Source organism: Poecilia mexicana, unplaced genomic scaffold (assembly GCF_051168715.1).
Source record: "Poecilia mexicana isolate PSO_F unplaced genomic scaffold, ASM5116871v1 scaffold_21, whole genome shotgun sequence".
Classification (NCBI taxonomy): domain Eukaryota; kingdom Metazoa; phylum Chordata; class Actinopteri; order Cyprinodontiformes; family Poeciliidae; genus Poecilia; species Poecilia mexicana.
In genome coordinates, this window is record NW_028263390.1 from 18,949,989 (window position 1) to 18,974,827 (window position 24,839).

A 24,839-nucleotide genomic window follows, 5' to 3' on the forward strand; every position below is an offset into this window, starting at 1 on the left:
TGAGAAGTTTAAAATTTGGTAGATTTCAACAAAATCTAGAAAAATAAAAATTGAGCTTGAAAAGTAAAAAAAAATGCCAGAAAAGCACAAATTGAGCTTAATTTGTGAAATTTTCTAGAAAAAAACTCAAAAATTGACAGGAAAACTTAAAATTTTGAGATTCCTGAAATTTTCTAGAACATAGAAAGTTCTGAATTTTACAAGTAAAAAAATTGCCAGAAAAACAAAATCAAATTTTGAGAATTTTCTTTTCTCAGAGATTTTATAGAAAAATCAATGAGTTTGAAAAGTCGTGAATTTTGAATTTTCCAGGTCAAAAATTTGCCTCTTCCCATTCTGAGAAAGACGCCATAATTTAAATCAGCAGCTTGCAATTGTCCTCAAAATTTCTGGATGATGCAACAAATGATCAGAAGGAGCCATGTTTAAAATATTGTGCCGTTTTTTATTTTTGTGTAAAAATCACACAGCTGCTAGTTAATTCTGCAGAGATACAGTACATCCATGCAGTTAAACATCTAGGATCCCACAGCCAAGAGAGAAGGAATTAAATAGAATATTCTTCTGCTGTTAGCCAGCAATTAATGCAAATTTACATGAGTCCAAAAGTGTGTATCATATACAATATACAACACAGATCTGGGGAGAAAATGGCATCTGAAAGTTCACAGACTTCATATGAGACTGATTGCTTCTGCCTGTCTGGATTGCCTTTTTTTATTTTGCTTTTTGTTTTTGGGTTGAACGAGGAGGGAGCCATTGTGCGAGCAAACATTAAATATTCCTGGAAGGTTTTTAATCTGGTTTCCAAACGATGCGCGCGCACAAACACACACGAGAAGTACACCATCATCCACAACAGCAGGAGGAAAAAACAAAAAAAGAACGAGAGCTCAATCAGTCGCTATGGAAACCTGAACACCAATCCAATCAGGGCGAGTAAGGCTTTAGAAAACAATGCTTCACCTACAAAACATTCAGAAAATGAGACATTTCAGGATGCTCCAAGTTTAAAAAAAAAAATAAAGACAAGAAGAAGCTGGTTAGAAATAAATCAAAATCAAAGTGGATGAGTTCAAAGTGCATTTTGGTCGTTCAGGTCTCCCATATGGCCAACTGGTCTCCACCAGGAAAGGGTCACATTTCACAGAAAAAAATAAAATTAATTCTCCTCTGGAGCCGAGGAACACAGTGAGGAAGGAAGCTCATCAGTACCAACAGAAAAAGGCAGACAAATACCACAAACATACAGCAGATGGAGTTCTGGAAGAGCTACGATACAAAACCGGGTCACACAGCTGCTACGACCGGAGAACAAACAGCTAAAGTCGCTCTGTGGAAATGATTCACACATAGTTGCATAGCGCTGCTTCGGCCGATTGGAAAACAGCTCATTTTTATTTTACGTCTATTTTACAAACACGACTCAACTCCCAATCAGATCTGCGAACGCGTTTCTTCATAAACCAAACAATAAAATAAAAAATCTTCAAAACAGAACGTCTGGTCCTGCTACAAACGACTTCCCAAAAACCTGCAGCTTGAGGAGAAAAATAATAAAAAAAGCTGAAATGTTTTAGATAGAAAACAAAAAAGTATGAAAAAAGAAGAGGATGTGCAGTTCTCGTCTTCAAACCAGAAAAAGTGAAGGAGCAACAGTTCAGTCTTCAAGAGTCGAAGCATTCAGTCACAAAAAACCTGAAAACACGAAGGGAAAACGCACAAACACACACACACACACACACACACACACACACACACACACACACACACACACACACACACACACACACACACACAGCTGACTGGCAGCAGCAGGAAGGACTGAATTCATAATCACAGGATGAGACGCAGCTTTCCTCTCAAATTTACAGAAGTGTTTCAGTGCCGCTGTAGATAGAAAAAAATACAGGAGTAAAAACAAAAAAGTATGAAAACTTGGAAAAAAAAAAAAACAACTCAAATTTTGAGATTAAAAAATTTTAATTTGTGATTTTTGGAAATTTTCTGAGTTTCAAAACTCCATTTTTGACTTTCGAAACTTAGAAATTTCCACGTTTTTTCAAGAAAATTTCTGAGATTTATCTCAAACTTTCAGTTTTTTTTTCAAGCAAATTCAAACTTTTCTGTCTTTCTAGAAATTTTCTGAGATTTCTTTTTTTGTTCCGTCTACAGTGACCCTGACACGCTGTCGTAGAAACCAGCTCGCTTGGGAAACCTTCTTTTATTCGGCTCTTATAAATCAAATACAAAGCTGCTCACACCACATTCCTCAATTTGATGAAAAAGCAATAAGATAAACTTTGGGTGGTCCAATTTTCAGTCTTTATATAAAAACAGTCAGTTCTCTTAATTCTGCCTAAATCTACAGCAGGTGTGTTTAAAATAATCGTTTTGGATTTTTTGAAGTGAAGTTCAGTTAAAACAATGCGAGTATTTTATATCTTACAGGCTGCAGCCGACTCTCTTTGTGTCTTTATTTAGGGTAAATGCAGATTAGTTGGAGCTGAAGTCAATGTTTTATCAAAAACTATTTTCTGAACCTCTAAATTTGTCAAGTAGAAAATTTATGTTGGAGGCAGTCCGTCACCTATTATCTTCCCCGAGAACAGAACATGTAAAGCATTTGTGGTTCATTTTGTTACCTAAAATAAAACTGCATCAACTCAAACTGATATATTATCTTGCTAGTTAATGCAGCTTAGTTACAGTTTCTCTGACTGGTAATAAATTACATGTGGCATTTTCAGAGCGTGTTACACATAGGAAGTCTATTGGTGGCGCACCACCTCCAACATGGATTTGTTTTGTGAATTAACACCCATTTCTGTGTAAATAACCGTCAAATGTAAACCTGACAACTGGTAAAAGGAAATAAAAATAGCATTTTTAAGTGCTAGTAGCTAATCCAGATTTATACTAAATGAAGACGCCAAGAGAGTTATCTACCGACAGTAAGATATTAACTGCTTAAGGTGTTTCCACAGAACCTTACTCCAACTTTAATTTTTTCTTTGGTCAAAGTTTTATTTTATTTAGAATAAAACGGATCAGATTTTAAACTATTTCTGAATATTACTGACCAGATTTATTTATTTATTTTTTACCGTTTCCCTCAAAAGGTAAACAAATGTTTTTGTTTCCTTAAATTAACCAAATTTTCAACGGCAATTTGGACTTACTGGTGCGAGCCTCTAATTAAGCTGCTTTAAGAGGAACAAAAACAAAACCAGTCACACCAACACAACGATTTGTTCCTGAAGACGGCGTTTCCATCGTCAGAAACCAGGTGCTTCGTCTTCACGTTTCGCCGTTTTTTCGTCATCCTCTTCAGAAAAACAAAGAAAAGAAAAAAAGAGATGTGAAAAGTGCCGGGTGGTGAAATCTGCTCCTCTCTTCTCCATTTGTTGCTAAGACTGTGCGACAGATCAGAGGGAGAGGGTTTCGTTTAACGGGACGCCCGGCGGCCTCCGACCGGGGAAATGACGATGGAAGGCGAGAGGAGCGGAGGGAAGGAGAGCCGCGGAGCTACGGCCGAGTTCTGCTCCGCGTGTTCGGCTAGAGGTGGGAGAAAGGCCGGAGCTGCTCCAGCTGCACTTCCAGGGATATCCTCTCCTCCAGCAGATCCTGGAAACATCGACAGGAATCAGCAAACACTTAGGATCGCCACAACAAGCAGTGAAGACACTAAAGAAAGATGTTTTTGGATTCGCATCAGTAATAACGCTCATTATGACTGAAAAGCCGCCATTTTGGAAACTTTTCGTTGCAGAAGTCCTAACTGGCAGTTTTACCAGAAGCCTTGTTTTGTTGAGATTTCATAATCAGTTTCACTCGTTTTATTTATTTTAGACGTTTAAAATGTCGGCAACACTTTATTAGAAAGGGTGTGAATAAGACTGACGACACTGTAATAAACGTGATATAACAAGTTAAGAACATAAACCAGATTACAACTGTTGTCATGAAGCATCGTTGGGTAAATAAGGCGCTTTTAATGCAAAGCTGCACTAAAATTTGCTTTAAATGTCCATTAAAATCTCAACTTTGTATTATTTAGTAAATAAATACACTTTTAATGCAAAGTCGCATTAAAAGTGTATTTATTTACCGAATAACGCTTCATGACAACAGTCTCAAAATGACTATATTATCGTTTATCGAATAATTTGTAGGAAAATTGATCACCCAGTTATTTTTTGTAATGTTTTTACCTTCAGTTGTTGCTGTAGTTCACTGTTGAGTCGAGCCAATACTGTGTTTGTCTCCTTGTTTCTTCTGATGGAAGCTTGAATTGCCTTTTTGTCCTTTCCAATCGATCTAAAAATACAGAAATTTTTTTTTCTTCCACTAAACTTTCCAAGCTGCAGCACTGGAAGCCTTTTATCAGACGGAGGGTTCAGACCTGGGGATGGAGGGCTGAGAGGTGAGGGGTGCAGCGATGGCGCCGGCTTTCTGGGGTCCGATCTGCTCGTCTTCGGGTCGGAGCTCGTCCTCAGACTTCAACCGCCGCCGAACGGGCTTTGGTGGCGGAGCCAGAGGGCCCGACGAACCCTTGGCCTTTAGGGAGAATAAAGCACCGTCACTGACTGGGATTAACGGTCTAGTTAAAGCACTGTGTCTTAAATCAAATACACACAACAGTGTAAGTATCTTATTAAAGCGTTTGTAGCTTTTATTTGAACTTTATAGGTAATTGATTATGTATACAAAACATGTTGATTACAAAATTCTTCTTAAATGATGAGATTTTATTCTGCTCACTGAGCTGTTTTAGAGCCTCTGTCACTTTAATCAAAATAAGCTGCTGTTGGCCACGCCATAGAGTTTAAGAATCGACTTACAGAGTTGACTGTAGCCGATGTTCTCTCATCTGCTGGGCCGTCACTTTTCACTGCTCTTAAAGGGCCGGCTCCCTCTGATATCTTGTCTGCCTGTTGGTGCAAACACAACAAAATCAGTACTTTCAGTAATTACACAGGAAATTGAAACACTACTTAAAACATTTTCATAACAAAGCAAAGAATCAGAATAGTTGCGGCCAGGTGCGAGCGTACCTGTCCCGCCTCGCTGTGCTTGTCGATGTCCGGCAGGCTGGACGGCTGCTCAGACGCAGCAAACGCCTGAAACTGGCTGAAGTCGGCGAAGTTGGGTTGCTGAGGAATCTGCTGCGGGGAGGTGGTGGTGAGAACAGCGCCCCCTGCAGGGACACCCTCTGCCTCCACACGATGCCCAGTGAGCGGTACCGACGACTGCAAGCAGGCGGGACAGGAAATGGATCAGCGGAGGCTTTTGTAACGTTAGCAGGAAGTAAAACCAGTTTGTTTTTGGTCTTTCAGCGCGGTTACCTGTGTGGGCAGCGGTCGAGGCGGCACCGCAGGAGGAAACGCGATCGCAGACGGCTGGGGCTGGCCTGGTGCCGCCGGGGCAGCGAAGGTGCGATTCATGTCCAAAGACGACGAGCGAGAGTGGGACTGCTGGGGGCGAGGAGGCGGAGGGGGTGGGGCTACGACCTTCAGCGCCTCTGGAGACGCACCCGACTGAGACCTGAACGCAAACAGCTCACTTAAGGGATAAAATATTTACATTTTATCCTTCAATTAGCACCAATCCAAACAGAAACCAGAAATAAAGCCTTACTTGAGGTCCATAAGTGATACTAACCCTCAATTATTCTCTCCCACCTCTAAATAAATGTATTTATTGACAATTACAGATGAGATTTTGCTAAATTACTTGCGTGAAATTATGCCAACAAAATTAAATTATTGTAAATGACAGAATAACTGAAAGTTTTGTTCTAAGCTATAAAATAAGAAAAACAAACCTTTGCCTGGTGATTGGCTCCTGATCTGACGTGAACGAGTCGGAGCTGCTGTAACCATCACCTATAAAAGAGGAAAATAATAATCAGTAAAACACGTTTCCCACAGGTTGAAACAAGAGTTTCAACTCATTATTATATGTTATGATTTATTACTGTTATTAATGATGTCTTGTGATGGTATAAAGTAACTAAAACGCAACAAAATGTCATTTTCTGAAACGTCTGACAAACCCTGCAGACTGATGAGAACAAAAACACTAACAAAAAAAACCCAATTTTAATAATTAACATATAAAATATAAGTCGACCTTTTATTTCAAATGTTAAAACGAATAACTCATGAAACAAAACAAATGAATGATCAAATTAAATGCATAAAAACAAAATATACAGAAAAAGTAAAAAAAAAACAATCACTAAAAAATTTTCTCACCATATTTTCTGGCAGTTAGTAAATAGAAATAATTTTGTTGATTTTAATTGACCTAAAACAAGTTTAGTTTCATTTAAACTTAGACAGTGAGAAAAAAATGTCTTTATTATAAGGTGAATGAAAATATGTAGTTTAGGTCTTTAATCAAACAATAGATTTCACTTTGTTACAAAATATGTGAATATCAAGCACTTTCCAAACCTTGAAAATACCTAATTCAAGCATTTTTAAGGATTTTAAGCACCTGCACAAACCCTGAAAAACAATAAATAACCACACCACTGATCCCTTTGTTTCAAAACCAGTTTGACTTTTCAATCCCATAATTAGTAAATAGAGTTAATCTGTGTTGTTAATCGTAGTTTCAGTATAAATAAATAATTTTTTAATCCGTTTGACTTCTTTTTGGATGACTAAATTTAGTTAAATCCACAAATCTGTTTTGATTTTAACCAGATTTGTCATCAATTTCACCTCTAGTTAAAATGACTCAACAAGCCCATAAAGTACAATTTTTAACCAGAACTACAATTAATTAGTCAGATTAAGAATAATGACTAAAACATTAAGAAATAAAAGTTGCCTCTTTTAATTTCTCTCTAAAGTCTGGATCCTTCCTGAGGAGCTTTAGCGCCACCTTTTGGCCACTCACCGACGGTGTTGGCAGCTACAAACTTCATGGAAGGAGGCAGTTTGGTTTCTTCGGACAGTTCTGGGGGTTTTGCCAGCAGCGGACTGGTAGGATGATTGTGATCTGGAAAAATACAAAGAAAAGTTTTCATAAAACGATAAATTCAAGAAATGCTGTAAAGTAGTATTTGCTCTCTTTTGTTCTGTTTTTGTCGAACACAAATGTTTAGACAGACGGATAAGGAATTAGGTCAAATAAGCAACAAATATTAAAGCTAATGTCTGATTAAATTTAATACACATGAGAAAATTATTGACATCCGTTTAGATGTTTCTTGGCAAGTTTCACTTTCCTCAGTTAAGGTCAGAGTTCAAGTCTCTATAATAAAGAAAGGCAGCATCGCGGCAGAGCAGCATCATAATTTGCTCTTAACTTTTCTGGATGCTGCATTGCTTTTTGGAGCAATTATTCACTCTAGTTGCAGATGTGCAACTTTAAGGATTTTTGCTTCTTTTCTTTTTTTACTGTTGGACAGCTGTCACATGTAACCGTGGCAACAATGAGTCCAAATAATACCTGAACTGTGACCACCAATCCCCAAAAAAAGAGCCTTCAAAACCATTTCCTCCATTGAAAAAGCTTCAAACTTGAGCCAGAAAATGTAAATTTAATCACAATTTTATCCTTGGAAAGCAGGGAAACAAAACCAGAAGCCAGAAAACAGTCGTACCGCTGCCCGTCCTCTTCAGCTCCATCTCCTGCATGTGAATCTTACTAGGAGTCATCCGGATGGGAACTGGGTGGACGATGGCCGTGTCCTGAAAGACACGCATCCACATAATGAACTCCAGGCTAAAACAGGCAGTTTGTTTCAATTTAATCGATTATAACATCCATTTCAGACGCAAAGTGTCATTTTACGAGCATCAATGTTCAAGCACAAGATTTATTTTTCAAGTATTTAAGGAATATCCGGTTTGCTGGAGGAAAACGAGCCGATTTCCTGCAGAAGTTGAATCAGAAATCAACATGCGCAGAGAGGATGATACAGACAGAAAAAGATCCAGGAAGGGTTAATGTCTGTGCATTACTCTGTGAAACCGTGCATGCCAAGTGATTGACTTACAGGGTCAGCTGGTGCAATGTTAGAGTCAAATTGGGTCAGAGTTTGTGAGCTGGAGGAGCGCTCGCTAAACGTCTCCCACTGCTGCAGGAGACAGACAGCAAGAAAAAAAAACAACAAACATGTCAGTCAGCCGGAAACAGTGACATCACACTTTTATTGAAAAATCCTCGCGTTTGGGCGCGACTGTGGAGGCTAAACTGCCGTCACGGTCCCAAAGAGGGCGGGAAGAGGTGCTGAATTAGCAATAATTATGTTTAATGATGAGGAAGAAGAGATGAAATCTTGAGCAATTAGGATGAATCAAATGCAAACCAAGCAAAGAGCAAACAGAGGTTTGAGTTTAAAAGTGTAAAAATGCAGAGGTGTGATGGTTGAACCTCGTTGCTCTGGTTCATCTCTGGCCAGGCCTGGTTGAGCGAAGGCATGGAGGGCGATTTGTTGGGGGTGACCTCCACCGGCGAAGCCGAGTACCCGACTTCAGCCGCCGGCTCAGGAACTTCTGGACACAAAAAAACCAGGAGGAGAAAAACTCGATGAAATTAAAACCCTCATTTCCTGGGATACAGCAAGACAATTTAAGTGTTTAAAACATTTAACTTATAAAACAAATCACATAAAACGGAGGTTTCTGTCTTCCTTGTCCTTCATATGAATAAAATCATAAATAGCTATAAAATCTAAACTCCAGCTACCAAAAAAACACTGAATCACATATTTAGGTCATCAACAGGTACAAGTAAAGTTACAACATTTGTTACATTTTCAGCTGCTGCTGTTCGTTTTCACTCTGCATCGAGTCCCAAACTAATTTAAAAACCTGTTTCCCTCCTCGCCTGTGGGGGCGCTGCACAAAGAACTACTGAAGGAAACGACATGAAAACAAGCGCAACTTCCTTCTTCACAAAATGTAAACAAAAATGGAGTAGCTTCAGATTGTAGCGGTTTGTATGATTTCTGTTTTGATTTTTTTTTAAAATCCATGAGGCATTTCTCCCCTTTGTGCTAGGCTAGGCAGTTTTGGTTGTATTTACCCAGAATGCCCTGCGCTGTAGTCCGCTACAAACTAGAATTCGGTTCAAGTAACAACACAACTACAACACCGCTGGCTTTTGTTTTCAATAATTTCTTTAATGCAAATGAAAGGGGCTCCTTTAATCTCTTAGCACAGAGGTGGCCAAAGTGCGGTCCAGGGGCCATTTGTGGCCCTTGGACTGATTTTTTGCGGCCCACAACCATAAATCGAAAATGATGCATGCTCGTCGATGCAGATGGAGACTTAATTTGAAATCAGGGTGAAAATTATCAACATAAGTTTCTTACACAGGGAAATGTAAAGTACAACACAAAGTATTTGTCTTTTTATAACCAAGTTTTAACAAAAGTTAAAATCAACGCAGCAAGCGTTGTGAAGGAAAGTGACCCAAATCCTGTTCTTATTACTGAAGGTAAATTGATTCTATCAAAACTAAATGTTTCTTCTAATACAGCAAATAGGCAACAGTAGTAGTAAATAGTTGATTTAAGCCAAAAAACTCAATCTTAGACATTTTTTTTAGATAAAAACTTTCATAGATTAATATCAAGAATTAAAAAAGAAAAAAACGTGGACATTTCTGAATTTCAAATGAAATTTAGAAATTTTCTAGAACATTTCTCAGATTACGCACAAAATGTTTGCTTTTTGACATAAATTTACTCCTTTTTTTCTAGAATTTTGTTTAGACTAAGAAATTGTCTAAAAAAAAACAAAAAAAACATGGAAATTTCTGAATTTCAAATGAAATATTTTCTAGAAAATTTCTGAGACTACTCATAAAATTTCTGCTTTTTGATGGAATTTTACTCCTTTTTTCTTATCTGCAATGGCCCCAATATGTAAAAATCACTTTCTATATTTGGATTTCCAATAACTCCAAATATAGAAAGCTACTTTATTCGCTTGATTTTATGTTGCTTTTTCGGTCCGCGACTACTTTTGAGTCGACAACTTTGGCTCACTTGGTAAAAAATTTGGACACCCTTGCCTTAGCATTTCATCGAGTCTTTGCTTATAAAAATGCACATCAGCTTAAACAGACGAGTCCGCAGAATATGAGCAAACCTGCTGAGTCATCCAGATCAATCAGCTTCGGCATGAGGCTCTCTGGAAGTTTCTCTGGAAGGTCGTAGCCGTTTTTTCTGGCCACGACGAGGTGAAAGGCCGCGCAGAACTCGTCCAGGGTCAGAGCTCCGTCTTTATCGAAGTCCGACAGCTCCCTTCAAATAACAGGAAAAAAGCTTTTCGGTTTTAGGGCCCTGAGGTTGAGTGCAACGCTGCAGGAAGCATCAGCAATAATGATAACTCACCAAATATGTGACAGCTCTAAAATCGGTAGCTTTGACTTAGTGAAGAACTCTTTCGCGGCTGAGCCTGAAACACACAAAAAGTGACGTTTAAAACACTTTTTCTGTTACAACCTACGGAGCCCCATAAGGGACATGGGGGAAAATGTTTCCTTTGCGTTAAGCAAATCTGGTCTATTTTTTATGCAGTCACAAATGTCAATATAAAATTTCAAATATATACACATTTAAAGCGCCTCAGTGAAAACGTGCTTATATATTCTTAACTGTTTGGTGCAAAATACTGACTGAAAATCAATTAATAAACTGCATGTTTATGTCTGTTTGAGTAAGGTTGAGCATTAGTAACCATTCAGACGACCAACACAAAAAGACACAATAAAAACTGTCAGATGACTTTATTACTCCACGAAAATAACTCAGAAATAGTCCAAATAGTTTGAATGTATTATTTCTTTCCTTCTTACAGAAAGTTTCTGTTTATATCATAGGTGTGTGGTGAATTTCTACCCTAAAGGAAAATATATAAAACTTCAGATATTTCACAAACAAGATAATAACGAAGATGGAAAAATCTAGCAGAAATTACGGTGGCCACCATAAGAAAGACTTTCAGTATTCAACTATGCAGCATGAACCGATCAGGACATTACTGGGAGAGAAGGCAAACGTATTGAGAGAGAAGGCAAACGTATTGAGAGAGAAGGCAAAAGTATTGAGAGAGAGAATGCAAAACTACTGAGAGAACAGAAAAGTATTGAGAGAGAAGGCAGAGAAGGCAAAAGTATTGAGAATTAACACAAAAGAAAAAGTCCTCCATGTCCCCTATGGGGCTCTGTAACAAACTTTATTTGAGAGTTTATATGTTTTTCCCTACCAGGTATTAAGCCAGTGAGGTCTGGTTGAATAGTTTTGAACTGGTTGATGTAATACTGTCTCTGCTCGTCTGTGATTTTCCAGGGATCGTCGTAGCCGCTGGACTGTCGCTGGATCTCGTTGGTCGTCGCAGCCGAGGCCACGGTTCGTATCGTTGTGCTTTCCTACAGGCGACAACTGTAGTTAAAAACCAGCAAAAACTTTTTATTTTAAAGTCAACACTGAAGAGAAATTTCAAAAAAGTGTCAGTGCCTTGAAACATGGAGATGTTTTTTTATGTCTCAAAAACTAAAATAGAAGTGAAGTCTGCCTAAAATTAGATACAAGCTTTTATTTGAAGAGTTAAAATAGCTGCTGAAGTCCCAGTTCAGCAGCGCCAGCTGACAAGGCAGAGCCAAAAAACGCTGACTGATCTTTAAAGGCACAACTGTGGTTTGCATTTCTCTTGTTTTATGTTTGCAGCAACTGCTGCCGCCGGCTAATCTGATGGAAGACGTCTGAGCTGCATCACTATATCTGCAGATATTTTAGTTTCAAATACATTTTATATCAAGAGTTCCTATACATTTCTCTGTACATATTGCATTTTTAGATTCAAATTTCTCTGCTTTGTCTTATGAATTTATGGAAATTATTCCTACAGTGACCAGGTTTTAAATATGAATAGAAAAAAGATAAAAGGACACAACAGTCCTGGTTGGATATCAGTTGGTTTTAAACGCGTGTTGTGGTTCAAGAAACAAATATTCTTTCTTTACTTTATTTTATTTTCCAATGAACAAAAAGTTCTGGAAGGATTTGGATTTTACTAGAGATCTATTTTGATTTGTTTTATAATTATTAAAGACATTTTGCCTTTACAGATAAAATTACACAATACAAAAACCCTTTCATATAGAGACTTTGTTCAAATATACAAATAAAAATTATTTAATAGAATGGATTTAGTTTTCTATATATAGAGAAAACCCAGTAGGGCTGCACAATATTGAAAAACAATACTATATGCGTTAATATTGGTTAATGTCTCTGTGGAGATAAGACTTAAGAAAAATGAATAAAAAGTGTGAACACAAACTTACATACTACATAATATATATAAAATTAAATAGACCTGCCACAACAAAATGTAAGATATACTTAAGGCCAAATTACATTTTAAGGCCTTAAATTGAATTAATTTATGCACTTGTATCTATTTATTCATTAGATACACAGTAAGATAAACTCAATATAACAGCAGTCCTGTTTGCCTGCATCATGGTGCTAATAGCATGAGCTAATTTGAATTTTATTTTTTCTAAACAATATATCTAATGGATATTAGGGGGTGAGATAGTAATAACATTGTAATAATATGCAAAATAAATTAAAAACATGACAATAAAAAAAATTAGCTATGGATACAGTGCTATTTTTAAAGAGTCAAAATAGAGTTTTGTTTGTTTTTTTAACACACTGAAGCTAGTTATATACTGACTGGGTTCCAAATCTTCTCAGAGACGATTTCTACACAGATTTAAACAACATCGAAGGATCCCAACATCATGTAAAGTGACGGCTGGGTCTGTCAGATGAGTGGCGTGTCTCGCGCCGCTGCCCTACCTGGACCGATGACGGGTGCATTGCTGGGAGCGTGCTGGAGGGCGGGGTGTCTGCTGTGAAACTGACCCAGCTTTCCTGGCTTGGGGGAAGTGGAGGAGGGGGCGAGTGAGACGACCACATGCCATCACCGGTCACTGGCCCTGGCAGGGAGGAACCACAGGAAAGGACGTTTAAAAAAAAGAAAAATCCTCCCACGCTCAGATTAACACACAGGCGGCTGAAGACGGAGTTCTGCAGCCGTCACCTGTTTGTGGTTCTCTGAACTGCGTCCACACAGCTCCGGCTGCAGCCACCACTTGTTGCCTGTCTGCGTTCCCTCCGCTGTGTTGCCGTTTGTGCTTTCTCCAAGAGTGAGGGGACGTGGGGGGAGACTGGTGCGGGGAGATGACCGGCGACGTCGGTTCGGGCTGGGAATCATATGGAAGCAAATCGGACACATCTTTAGCTGACAAAATGATAAAAATCTATGTAATCTGTAGTTAAAAACACTATTTGAAGTGATTTAATCGACTATACTACATAGTGAAGGATGACTTAACATAATTATTTTTATTTCAACAGGTTCCACATAATTGTACTATGTTAATTGAAAGCAAAAGAGATATAGTAATCTAACATTATGATTTTATGTTCAACTAAGATAAAATTAACGAGTTAACCCAACTACTTCAAATCACTTCAGATTGACAAAAGAGAAGTTAATTGAACTAACTTAACTGTTTTGTGTTAAAGCAAACACTCTTCCAGTGCTTACAGTAGTGCTGGAATCCCACCTGGGTTGCTAGGCAACGAGCTGGAGCTCTGCTGGGGTTGCTAGGTAACGAGGCAGCGCCTGCTAATTTGTGACATTGCATTCTGGAGTTTTTTTTTTTTTTTTTTTTTGAAACAGCTAATTTTCCAGACACCAAAAAACATGGGTATTTTTTAGAAGCAGCAGAAACCCATCAATGCAAAAATGCAAAATCTTACCAAGTTTGTTTTGTCTAGTTTTTAGTGCAAATACTTTAGCAAACTTCAAATAAGACAAAACTAACTCACAAGAAACTTTTTAGCAAGTTACAGAAACTTATTTTAGGTAAATAATTCCTTAATATTGATGCCAAGGTACCAGTTCCATTGGCAGATTATTTAACTTGTAAGACATTTTTCACAGGTTATTAGTTCAATTATCTGCGAACAGAACAAGCATTGTTTTCCATCAATATTAAGGAATTATTTACTCACAACAAGCCTCAATATTTTGCTGAAAAGTTACTTTTAAGTTAGTTTGTCTTATTTTAAGTGCGATACGATATTTGCACTAAAAACTAGACCAGAAATACTTGGTAAGATTTTGCATTTTTGCAGTGAAATGAAAGTACAAAAACATGCAAATGTGAAATTTGCATAACAGCTCCCCTTTAGGGCATTCAAATCAGATCAAAGTGAATTATCTGCTTCATTTCAGATGTAGGATGTTAAAGCAACCAGTGAATGAATTTCAAAACGAGAAGAGATAACCGGCGTGTAAAAGATCTACTTGGCTGATTGGAAAGTCAAAACACTGAGAAAGCAATTTGAGCAACAAATCATCAAACACCCACAGGAAAATAAAGTAGTAATACTTCAGAAGCTTATCTGTAGCAGCTGCAGGCTTGAAATGTTGTATATCACTCTTCAAAATGAAGACCACACTAGTAAAAGTCATCCAGATTTACTATCTGAGTGGTTTCGTTGGCAAACAGCTTGAGAAATAAGAGTATTTGCTGCCTGGTTACCAACCTGAGCTTCTATGCTGGGCGCCAGGGGCTGGATGACCTCGTGGGCAGGAAGTGAAGTGGAGGAAGGGGGGCCTTTCTTGTTCTGGTGACCCCGGCCTGGCGGTCTGGGTATTAAAGCAGTTCCGGGCGCCGGGTACAAGCCTTGGCTGTCTGCGTCTTGGTAAAGGGCAGCGTGCCTCGCTTCTGCCTCGTTCTTCCCCACCACGAACCTGGGCAGCGGCAGATCTTTGACTGTCAAGAAGTAAAGGAAAAAATGAATTAAATCAAACCAAATCCAGGCATTTTAATACGAAAAGCGATGATCCAGTCTCTTTCCACAGGCGCTGAAAATGTGTCTGTAACTAGTCTGTCTACACGTTGAGCTGAGTCATACAGTTGTAGGCATCAGCTGACAATATTATAGCTTGTAAAATTAGGGAAAGCCATAAAATGGGAGCAGTGTGGAGATTTTTTGTTTCCTCAAAATAAAACGCACTGATCTGTTCAGCACAGCTTGGCTTATTTGTGCGAAATTAAAAGATTACAGTAAAATATGGGAGCTAATATTTGCTCTGAAGTGTTCAGAGCTACATCTTAAGTGTTTTAGTCTTTAAATAGAAACAGCAATAAAACAGGAGGAGAATGAAAAGAGGAGGGCAAAACCCGGTGAACCATAAACGTGTTAAAAGTGACCATAAACGAGTGAAACGAATCAAACATAGTTAACCTTTGGATGATAAAGTGAGAAGCATTAAATAAATTGAACATAAAATCTTAGAATTCACAAAAATTGAGCTACATCGGCTCAAGTGGAGATCATAATTACAACATTTGACTCATGTTTCAGTTGGTGCGGTTCGCTTTCTCACTGCACCGAGTCAAACGAACCAAAAACTTTTGAAAAACCTCTTCCCCTCCTCGCCTGTGGGGGCGCTGTACCGAAAGCTACTGAAGGAAACAACATGAAAACTTTTGAAGAAGGAATAAGCGCAACTACAATGGAGTAGCATCAGCGTTTAGCGGTTGTAGGGTTTTTCTTATGTTTAGTAAAAGATGACTCACAAGGAGTTTGTTTTGGTTTTATTTACCCAGAATGCCCTGCTCTATAGTCCACTTCCTGATTTTGGAATGATTTGCAGTTCGCTTGGCGTTCAAACTGCAACAGATTTCACTCTAACTGAAAGTGGTAGGTGGCATCGTGTAATTGTAATGAAAATATAGAATCAGAAAAATGTGGGTTAATCATAACAAATTTTTTCATTTGGAGAATCTGGTTGGGAAGTTTTTCTCTAGAAAAAAAGAGACTGTATCGGCTGGATTGACTTTATTAAATTAATGTTAATAAAGTAAAAAAGTTGCATTAATGAAATAACCGGAGTTCGTATTACCTCTACCTATTTGAATATTATAGGTGAGAGACTGAACATAATCTATATTATCATCACGTTTTTCAGAAATGGCTGATATTCCTGATATTGTGCAGATTTAATTTAAGAGGTTAAATTCAGGCTTAAATTTCTGCTCCATTATCAGTCTGGACAACTATTCTGATGATCTGATTATAGAAATAAACTGAATAAACCCAGCAGACCTCCTACTGTACATGTGCAAATCAAATCATGTCTCTTTCCGCTCTTGAAGAGCCAAATTTAATTTAGAAATATATATATATATTTATATATATCTATGATGCATTCTGTTGCCTCTAGTTGTTAAAAATATATGCATCTTAGTTTATGATATAAAGAAATGTCTAAAGAAGTATTTTCTGTAAAACTTGAAAAATAAACCAGTTGAAACAGTTGGAGAGGCTGGATGCTTCCGGGCTTCTGCTGTTTTCTGGAATGCCAAACATTCAATTACTGAGGAACAAAAGTAACTTTTTTAACCAGAACTCCTTTATTCAATATCAACTGAATCAGGAAACTTAACTTCAAAAGGCCAACAAAGTTAATAACCTTCATGAGGTACAATGTGTCCTTTTATAGCAAAAGGAAGTGGTCGCTTCGCTTCCTCAAATGTTCAAATTATGAAATCATCGGCGCATGTTGCAACATTTCAGGGCCCAACATGCAACTCAGAGTAAGAGTGAAAACTTTGGGTGCTTTAATCAAACAGGAAGCCACGTTCATACATGCTACAGTAACAACGTTTCATATATTTTATTCAAATTTATATCTGAACATAAAGTAGTGCATAATTGCAAACAGGAATGACAGAGGCAGGGTTTCCCTCAGTGTTTTATAAGCCTGGCGGGCCACCAGGCTTTTCTTGTGCCCCCAACAGGCTAAACATTGCTTATTTATTTAACTCTTTATAAAGTGTTTGCATTTTTTAAGACTTTATAGCTGGTGTTCAGGTGTTAATCTTCCAATAACACATAATTATCAAGGAATATTTTTAAATTTCATGTCAACTTTAAACATTTTTAACTCAAGAACACGATGGGCCGCTGAATGAATGACTGCCCTAGCATTCAACCGAACATTGAGAAACGTTGAGAGGGGTCCATACACTCCAAAAAAGTTGAAACAGCAGCAGATTCAGAGCAGAAATTAAGCCAAAACTGTACAGAAAATATAAATATTTTGCATTTAAGATAAAAAAAAACTTTTGTTTGTAAATATTTTCCATCAAAAGACTCAAATGTCGTTCTTTTAGCTTCACCCAGTGAAAATTACTGTAAAAAATCTAAGAAGCTTCTGATGTTCAACTATTAATCAAATAAAATAACCACCAGATCTGCTGAGCTTTTCACGTTGTTGGTAGAAATATTTATTTAGTTGCAGACGCAACCTTTGCTACAAATGATAAAGCATGAACTAAAGGAATATTGTGCTGCTGCATTTTAGGCAATAAAATGTTTATTTTCTTATTTAAAAAAGGAATTGAATTGTTTATTTGCATCTCTTAATGTATTTTTAATATTGTATAAAAAAGGCTTAAATGAAAGATGTGCAAATATTTTTTCCCCAGAGTCGTCAGAATAATTGATAGAATAAATTGATAACTAAAATCACTTAATTGCAGCTATACCTGTCACAATAACACATTCAGCTGGATGATACTTATTGCAATAAATTATAATTGTTTTGAGACCATTTTCAAGTTATAATATCATAACTAAGTGTAATTTTGTAAAGAACATTCACACTAGAACTGGAAGATATTTCAAATATCCAAGACAAACATGACCAAAATAAACAGAAATAAAAACCACTTATAACAGAAACCATAAATAAAATGGATTATGATGTTTCTATAAACAAATTGCCAGTCATCATGTTTGACGATAGATCAATTTTCTCTTTTTATTGATGAAAATTACAACCATTCCCTATAAAACTCTGAATTTAAACGCTACCGGCCGTTTCAAAACAAACCAGCGCGACTCTACTTACAAACTAGGAGATTTTATTTTCCACAAGCAGTTTACGTTCAAAGTAAACGTCAATGTTTACTGTATTCCTGCTCCATATGCAAACAACAGAGGCTTTAATAAAAGGCGCCGCACTGACAATGAGAATATTCAGGTTTGGACTCACCTGAATTGAGGCTTTCCACCCTGAGGGGCAGCCCAGACTGGGCGATGGCGATGAGCTTCAACGCAATGTAGAACTGGCTCCGTCCGAAGTGACCCAGCCGAGTGGCTCCACACAACTCTGTGATCTGAACACACACACACACACACACACACACACACACACACACACACACACACACACACACACACACACACACACACACACACACACACACACACACACACACACACACACAGACAGACAGAGAGAGATAAGGAGGAAGAGTCAACACTGTATTCAGCAGGACTTCCCTCTCAGAATCCACACCTTCAACGATTTAACTTCTGTTTCTACCCAAATGACTGTCCAAACAGTATCGCACTTTTTTTTTTGTCGAACAGCGACTCTCTTATTTGTTAGCGCTCTCGCTAGCAGATGATCAGATGTCATAAACCTGATTACGCCTGTTACAATAAGCAATAAATCAATCGCATGAAAAATTAAAACAAGCGCAATAATTTCCATTTGCGTGATTTATTGTTTTTCTCTTTCTACAAGGGCTGAAACGATTCCTTGAATGATTCGAGTAACTTGATTATTAAAATTCTTCAAGGAAAATTATCTGCCTCGAAGCTTCGTTAAGTTATGTTTATTATTTTGCGTACCGTGTTGCGGTCGGGTGATTATTTATGCTCTCACTTCCGTCTCCGAGTTGTTGACAAAAGCTAAGTGTTAGCAGCATAATGTCGGTTTTTATCGTTTTTTTGGGGGACCAATAAGCATCCTTAAAATAACTGGTGCGACGCCTGGAGTACGGCAGCCTTTCTCCTCCCAGACCTGCTGCCTAGTGGCGGTGAAGAGCGCAGCGGGTGCATTTATACAGGTGAGCAGATAAACTGAACACATCAACTACAGCCCGGTGTTGTAGTTGATGCTTAACGTAAGTGTAGCTTTACGGACGAACCGGAAAATTAATTTCATATCACCTCGGTCTCAACAAATGGGTGGCAGAGCGCATCATGGCGGTACAGAGCTGGTAGATGAGTTTCTGTGTGACTAAGGAACTAAATCCAGTCGCTAACAAGGACACAAAAGCAATAAATGGCTGGCAAAGTGAGAATTCACCCATTAAAATTGACTGAAAATGAATACATAAACTAAAAGCTGGAGTATAGACATGGTCAATAAGTTTATTTGTGAGGCTGCCTCTTTATTATTAAATTGAATATAATTTCATATTTTTGTGTAACTTTTCTTCAGGTTAACTTAGAAAGTGAGATATTACTCTTGGAGGTAAATTTTCTAAACTGGAGAACATTAATTGTTAGGGATGCTCAAATATGAAAAATTGGACTGATGTTTGTATACCATAGTGATACTGCTGTTATGTTAGATTTACCAATTTTAGCCATTTTTTTATCCAATTACTCAATTAATCATAAGAATAATTGATAAAATAATCAAACACTAAAATATTTCTTTACAACAGCCCTATTCTCTACCAAAAACTGGATGATTAAAATCTTCAGTTTGGTGCTTTGGTCTCTTTTTTGGGGGACAATTTTGTTTACAAAGACTTTATAACTCATTTTATTTGCCGTTTTTGTTGTTTTGTTTATCTATTGTTAAATGTTCATTAGAATATAACGTTTATTCATCTTTGAGAACGTGTTCTTGCATTATTATGCCATTACCATTGTATTACTTCAAACTGGTTTCAAAACAACATTATCGTTTATCGCAAAAACTTCTGGGACAATTTATCGTCCAGTAAAACTGGTTATCGTGTCCAAACTTTGTTGTTCTGAAAGTCCTTCAGGGTGGGCAGATAAGGAGAAATCTGAAAAATGTTTGAAATGCCTTTCACCAGAAACAGCGTGGATACACACAACCAGAAATGCAAACTGTAGCCGCCTGATATCAGGAGAGTTCAGCTTCGTAACGTTAGAACAAGCCTTCAAGTGGGAGTCCTTCAGGACTGGGAACTGCCACAGCTGACCGATCCCGCTCCTGCTGACAAAGGACCTAATCTAAGTCTCTGTGTGTGTGTGTGTGTGTGTGTGTGTGTGTGTGTGTGTGTGTGTGTGTGTGTGTGCATATAAAGCACCAGCCACTTTTCTCAGCCTGTTACAACATGACACTGCAGCATCAACACTGTGCCCAGTGTGGATTTTCGAACTAGAGAGGGATTACAATTCTTCCACCACACAGCCTCCCCTTGTTGACCTTGAGAAGGATGCTGACTCACAAACGGCAAATACTGGCCTGCTGAGCGACGCCGAGTCACACCAGAACGGTCAGAGTTAACAGAGACCAGGAGCTGAAGATGCTCTCTCAACATCGCCGTGTTTGCACCAGCGCACGGCAAATCGTCAGGCGGCGCCACTAAGCTAAAGGAAAACTGAGGGGCTCTTAAAGAAATGCATGCGGTCAGAAATTCAACATTATTTGCATAGAAACAGACAGGGTGGAGGCCGCAGAGCCAAGCAGTTGTTGCCAAAGAGCGTTGCAACACCAACTTTGTTTGGTTGTTCAAAATTAAAACCACAAAAATTATGTGTATTAAATGGAATGCCCAAAGGGAAACAATTAAAAATAAAATCTTAAGATGTTAAAATAAATTACGTCCATAAAGGATGTTTTAATTTGGGAGATTAGATTGAGGATTAAAACATTTCTTTAAATGGCTTTAACAAATAAAAGCAAAAATCTACTGCATGTTCTTTGTTATATTGGAGTCCATCAGAAATAAAATTACAAAAATATCCATATTTATGCCTCAAACTAATCATCCCATACAATTATTATTAGTTATTTTTTAAATTAAACTTAAATCAATGCACATGGACTGGAAATATTAGTTTTGATGCATATCATGAATAGAAACATTGTTTTTGTATGATTTAAATTCAATATTGATATAATCTGCGCATCTCTAAACATCCCAACATGTTTTAAAAGCAAGGAATATATTAGTATAGTCAATGAAATTGTTTTTTAGTAAGAAAGATAAGAATATTACAGACTTAAAACCTTTTAAAACATCTCACAGGATTGGTTCCAGTTAATCTTCCCATTTATTAATGCTACCTTTAAGCAGAATACATACAATTTCACAACTAGATCATAAAACCAAAATGTATTTGAGGGTTGATCAGCGGTGAAGACTCTAAGCTTGCAGCTGGCTGTTACATTAAGAAGTGCACACGGTGACATAAAGCCTATGTGTTCAGTATGTCAGCTCAACCCTGACAGCAGGGAGGCAGATATCAGTGGAAGGAAAAGGGAGGAAACACTGAGCAGTCAGCTCGAAGCCTGATGGGAACATTACATCTTACAACGGATGAAAACCTTAACAGATTATTTTTTTGTTGTGTAGCACTCATTTTGACAAGATTAGGTTGATATCAAGGAATTGAAGAACAACTTTAGCAACTGTTGCTAAAAATGAGGACTTAACTGGTTACTTGTGTCAATTCTTCATCAAAAAACTTCTTACGGTATAAAAATAATGACGGTTCCTACACTTTTCTCACCTGTGAGAGAGATAAATTTGGTAGTTTGGAAATGTTTCCAGGTGTGGAAAAATATGGAGAGTCATGGTGTGGCTACCGAAGAGGCATCACTCAGATTAAACTACAGAAAACGGCAGTTATAAATAACCAGCTTATATCGGTTTATTATAATGTTATTCCACAAAATAAGTATGTAAAAACGAAAAATAGTTATAAATGATCAATTTAAGGGATATTTAGTACACTTTATTTTCTATAGTAAATGTGGTTCAAATTTTTAAGCATTTTAAAAACTGTCAAATACAGCTACTACTTATAATAAATAAAATAGTTGCATTCTTTAATACCCATGTTTATAATGAGAATCGTTACTTATTTCTGCTCCTTGTTTGCAGTTGAGTGATTCTTTTCAACTTATAATGGTGGAAAATGGGCTTTTACTGGAAAAGGGGCCCCTAATAAAGTTCAGCTTGGGGCCTTAAAATGTTTTGATCGTCTATGGATACGAATAAAATGTAAGGGATATTAAAGCTGCTTGTGTTTCTATTTTATCCTTTTGAATTTTAATTACCAGCCATGTTTGTTGACTTCATGTAGGGTTACTGAGGTTCGCGGGTCTGTGTAGGATTGATTTTGTTGATCTGAAGCTGAGAAGTTAATTCACAGCCGTGTAGTTTGGCTAACTTTAGCCGGAGGAAGGTGTGTCTCTCGCTGCGCAGCTTTGCTAACCTGCCTGGCTAACCTCAGGTCATCACTCTGACAGGCAACACCGTTTAATACATCTTCCGTATAAACATCTATTTGTGCGGCGTGCGGGGTGGTTGGGAGTTTACGCAAACTGCTACCTGGTTGTGGTTAGCTTACCTGCAGGACAACTTCACTGGGGAGCTGGGCCGCCCGGAAAAGGTCAAGAACTCTCCCATTAGAAGCCACTTTTTTGGTGTTGTCCGTGTCGCAGTAGACGAAAAGCTCCGAGTAGTATTTCTGCTCGACATCACTCAGCGTTAAGCTTTCCATCGTCGTACCGAGTGAAGCAGGAAAGCGGACTAGCTGGCCGTTGATTAGCCCCCTTAGCCAATGGCTGGGGCAGGATCCGAAAACGGATGAGACTTCAGGATCCCAAGTCGGCTAACGGTGAGGTTAGCAGTAAAACTGTGCTCCGCGAACGTCCCTAATACTGAATCCCGGTAAACGACGCTGACCCCTGCACGGTTACCCAGCCGAGGATAGCTTTCACACAGTTAGTTAACTTGTTGGGCAGCCAAGCCAAAGTGGCCAACCGCTAACACGGCTACCTTGAATCAAAGTCAGCGGCTCGAACAGAAGGCTAAACTAGCAAAGTGCGTCCGCCTCCTCGATGTGAGCATCAGCCGCGTTGATCTCGCGGTACAAGACTTCTTCTCCCCCGGATCTGCGACAGGATGGTGGTTCCGATCCTGGCCCGAGGTAGACTCCTCCGCTGGGCCGTTAGAAGTAAAGTTTCAGGGTCTTGGGGCTCCTTCCTCTGGTAATCATAGCCGCCATTCCTGCCGTCATTGTCAAGCCGGCCCGGAGGAAGAGCGCTTCTTCCGGTTTACCCTTCAAAATAATGGCCGTTTTGCATATCATTGGATTTTATTACAAAAAAGGAGTAAATTTCCGCCAAAAAAATCTCAAATTTTCTAGATGAAAACGTGGAAATGTCTGAGTTTGAAAGTCGAAATTTTGCTAGAAAAAACAGAAATTTTATAGAAATTAAATGTAAATTTCTAGTTGAAAATTTCCAACTTTCAAACTCAGAAATGTAAAACAAAATCTCATGAAGATTTCTGAAATTAATCTCAAATTCTCAGCATTTTCTATAACAATTTTTCCACTTTTCAAACAGAAAAAATTCCACGTTTTTTCCACACAGATTTCTAAGATTAGTCTCAAAACTTCTGATTTTTTACAGCAATTTTTTGTTTTCACTTTTCAAACTCAGAAAAGCTTTTCTAGATAATTTCTGAGATTAATCTCATAATGTCTGACTCTTTTTTGGTAGAAATGTACTCCTCTTTTTTCTATGTACAATGACCCTAATAAGCTGTCATACTTTATTTACATAGCACTTTAAGGAGCTACAAACAGTTATGATCATACAAACAAAACAATTGTAATCTACTTTGAGTAATATAATTTCTACAGCTTCTGTAGAAATTATGTATGTAATATTTCATGCTGTTTACCAAATAAATCTTGACAAGGGACAAATTTCCATGGTTTTCTGTAAGTACAATGAATTAAACACAGCCAGACCAAAGTAGTAAATCAGAGAAATCATAAATAATTAAATAGAATAAATATAGAAATAGAAACGGTCTTGTCCTGCAACCCTAATACACCATCATACTTTAAATATTCACACAAAAAGTTCTTAAAGTGCTAATGTTGGGTCAGCTGTTAACAACAAAGCATGATTTGGTGAATAATACAAATGTTTAAATAATTAATAAATTTGGTGGGCTTTAACTAGGCTCCAAAATCAAATTCTACTTTGGGCCCCATACAATTTTATGGGTAACGTTAAACAGATCTGACTAAATATAACTCAACAAATTAAACACAGACATATAAAAAATAAATGAGAACAAGAGCTTTTGTTTTGAAAGGACAATGAGCCAAGTTCCAGTATGAGCCTTGACTTTATGCATGTTACTCTTTAACTTGACGTTCCCAAACGTTACTGGGCTCCTGTTTGGCCTGTAGGGACCCGGATGAGTAATTTCAGAATAAAAAGTGTAGCTTTCCCCCTAACTTTATAATTATTATGGAAAAATAAATAATATGCTGGATTTTTGTCTGTTTTCATGAAGTTATTCCAGAAAGATGTCAGAGGCATCAATGATACAAAAATAACCCAGGATTGTCCTTGTTCACTGCAAAAATAAAATATTAATAATTTGACTTAGATTCTTGTTAACGTTGTGGTAATTAAGGTTTTCCTTGTACCCTAATGTGCTTAACTTTTTCATGTAGCAATTCTGGTATGGTGAACAAACCATAACGCAAAATGCAAAAGGGCAATTGTGAAATAATTAACTAAATTAAACCACATTTTGAGCATAAAAATATGCAAATAGAGTAGAACTTTCATTCAAGATGGAAATGTATACAATTAAAATGTATACATACCATTTCAGATTCAACCATGTAAAGTAATTCGTAGCCAAAAAAATATCAAGTATTACATTAATATAAT

At 37.7% G+C, this 24,839-nt stretch overlaps 1 protein-coding gene across 3 annotated transcripts; it reads right to left on the reverse strand.

Moving 5' to 3' along the window:
• Positions 1 to 424: 424 nt before the first annotated feature.
• On the reverse strand, positions 425 to 23,151 carry reps1 (RALBP1 associated Eps domain containing 1). Of its 3 annotated transcripts, none has more exons than XM_088001916.1 (19): positions 22,484 to 23,151; positions 18,126 to 18,249; positions 14,603 to 14,832; positions 13,086 to 13,248; positions 12,842 to 12,981; positions 11,238 to 11,400; positions 10,364 to 10,427; positions 10,119 to 10,273; positions 8,395 to 8,513; positions 8,018 to 8,098; positions 7,622 to 7,709; positions 6,913 to 7,014; positions 5,828 to 5,888; positions 5,349 to 5,547; positions 5,058 to 5,252; positions 4,845 to 4,934; positions 4,406 to 4,560; positions 4,215 to 4,320; positions 425 to 3,627 (listed from the first exon to the last, which is right to left on the reverse strand). In XM_088001916.1, the coding sequence occupies exons 1-19, from the start codon at positions 22,634 to 22,636 to the stop codon at positions 3,559 to 3,561; spliced, it is 2,457 nt and encodes an 818-aa protein (XP_087858042.1). In that variant the 5' UTR covers positions 22,637 to 23,151; the 3' UTR covers positions 425 to 3,558. The 3 variants fall into 3 exon arrangements, with proteins under 3 accessions (XP_087858042.1, XP_014831055.1, XP_014831057.1); XM_014975569.2 differs by having other exon boundaries at positions 8,395 to 8,516; XM_014975571.2 differs by lacking the exon at positions 8,018 to 8,098 and having other exon boundaries at positions 8,395 to 8,516.
• Between the last annotated feature and the right edge of the window lie 1,688 nt (positions 23,152 to 24,839).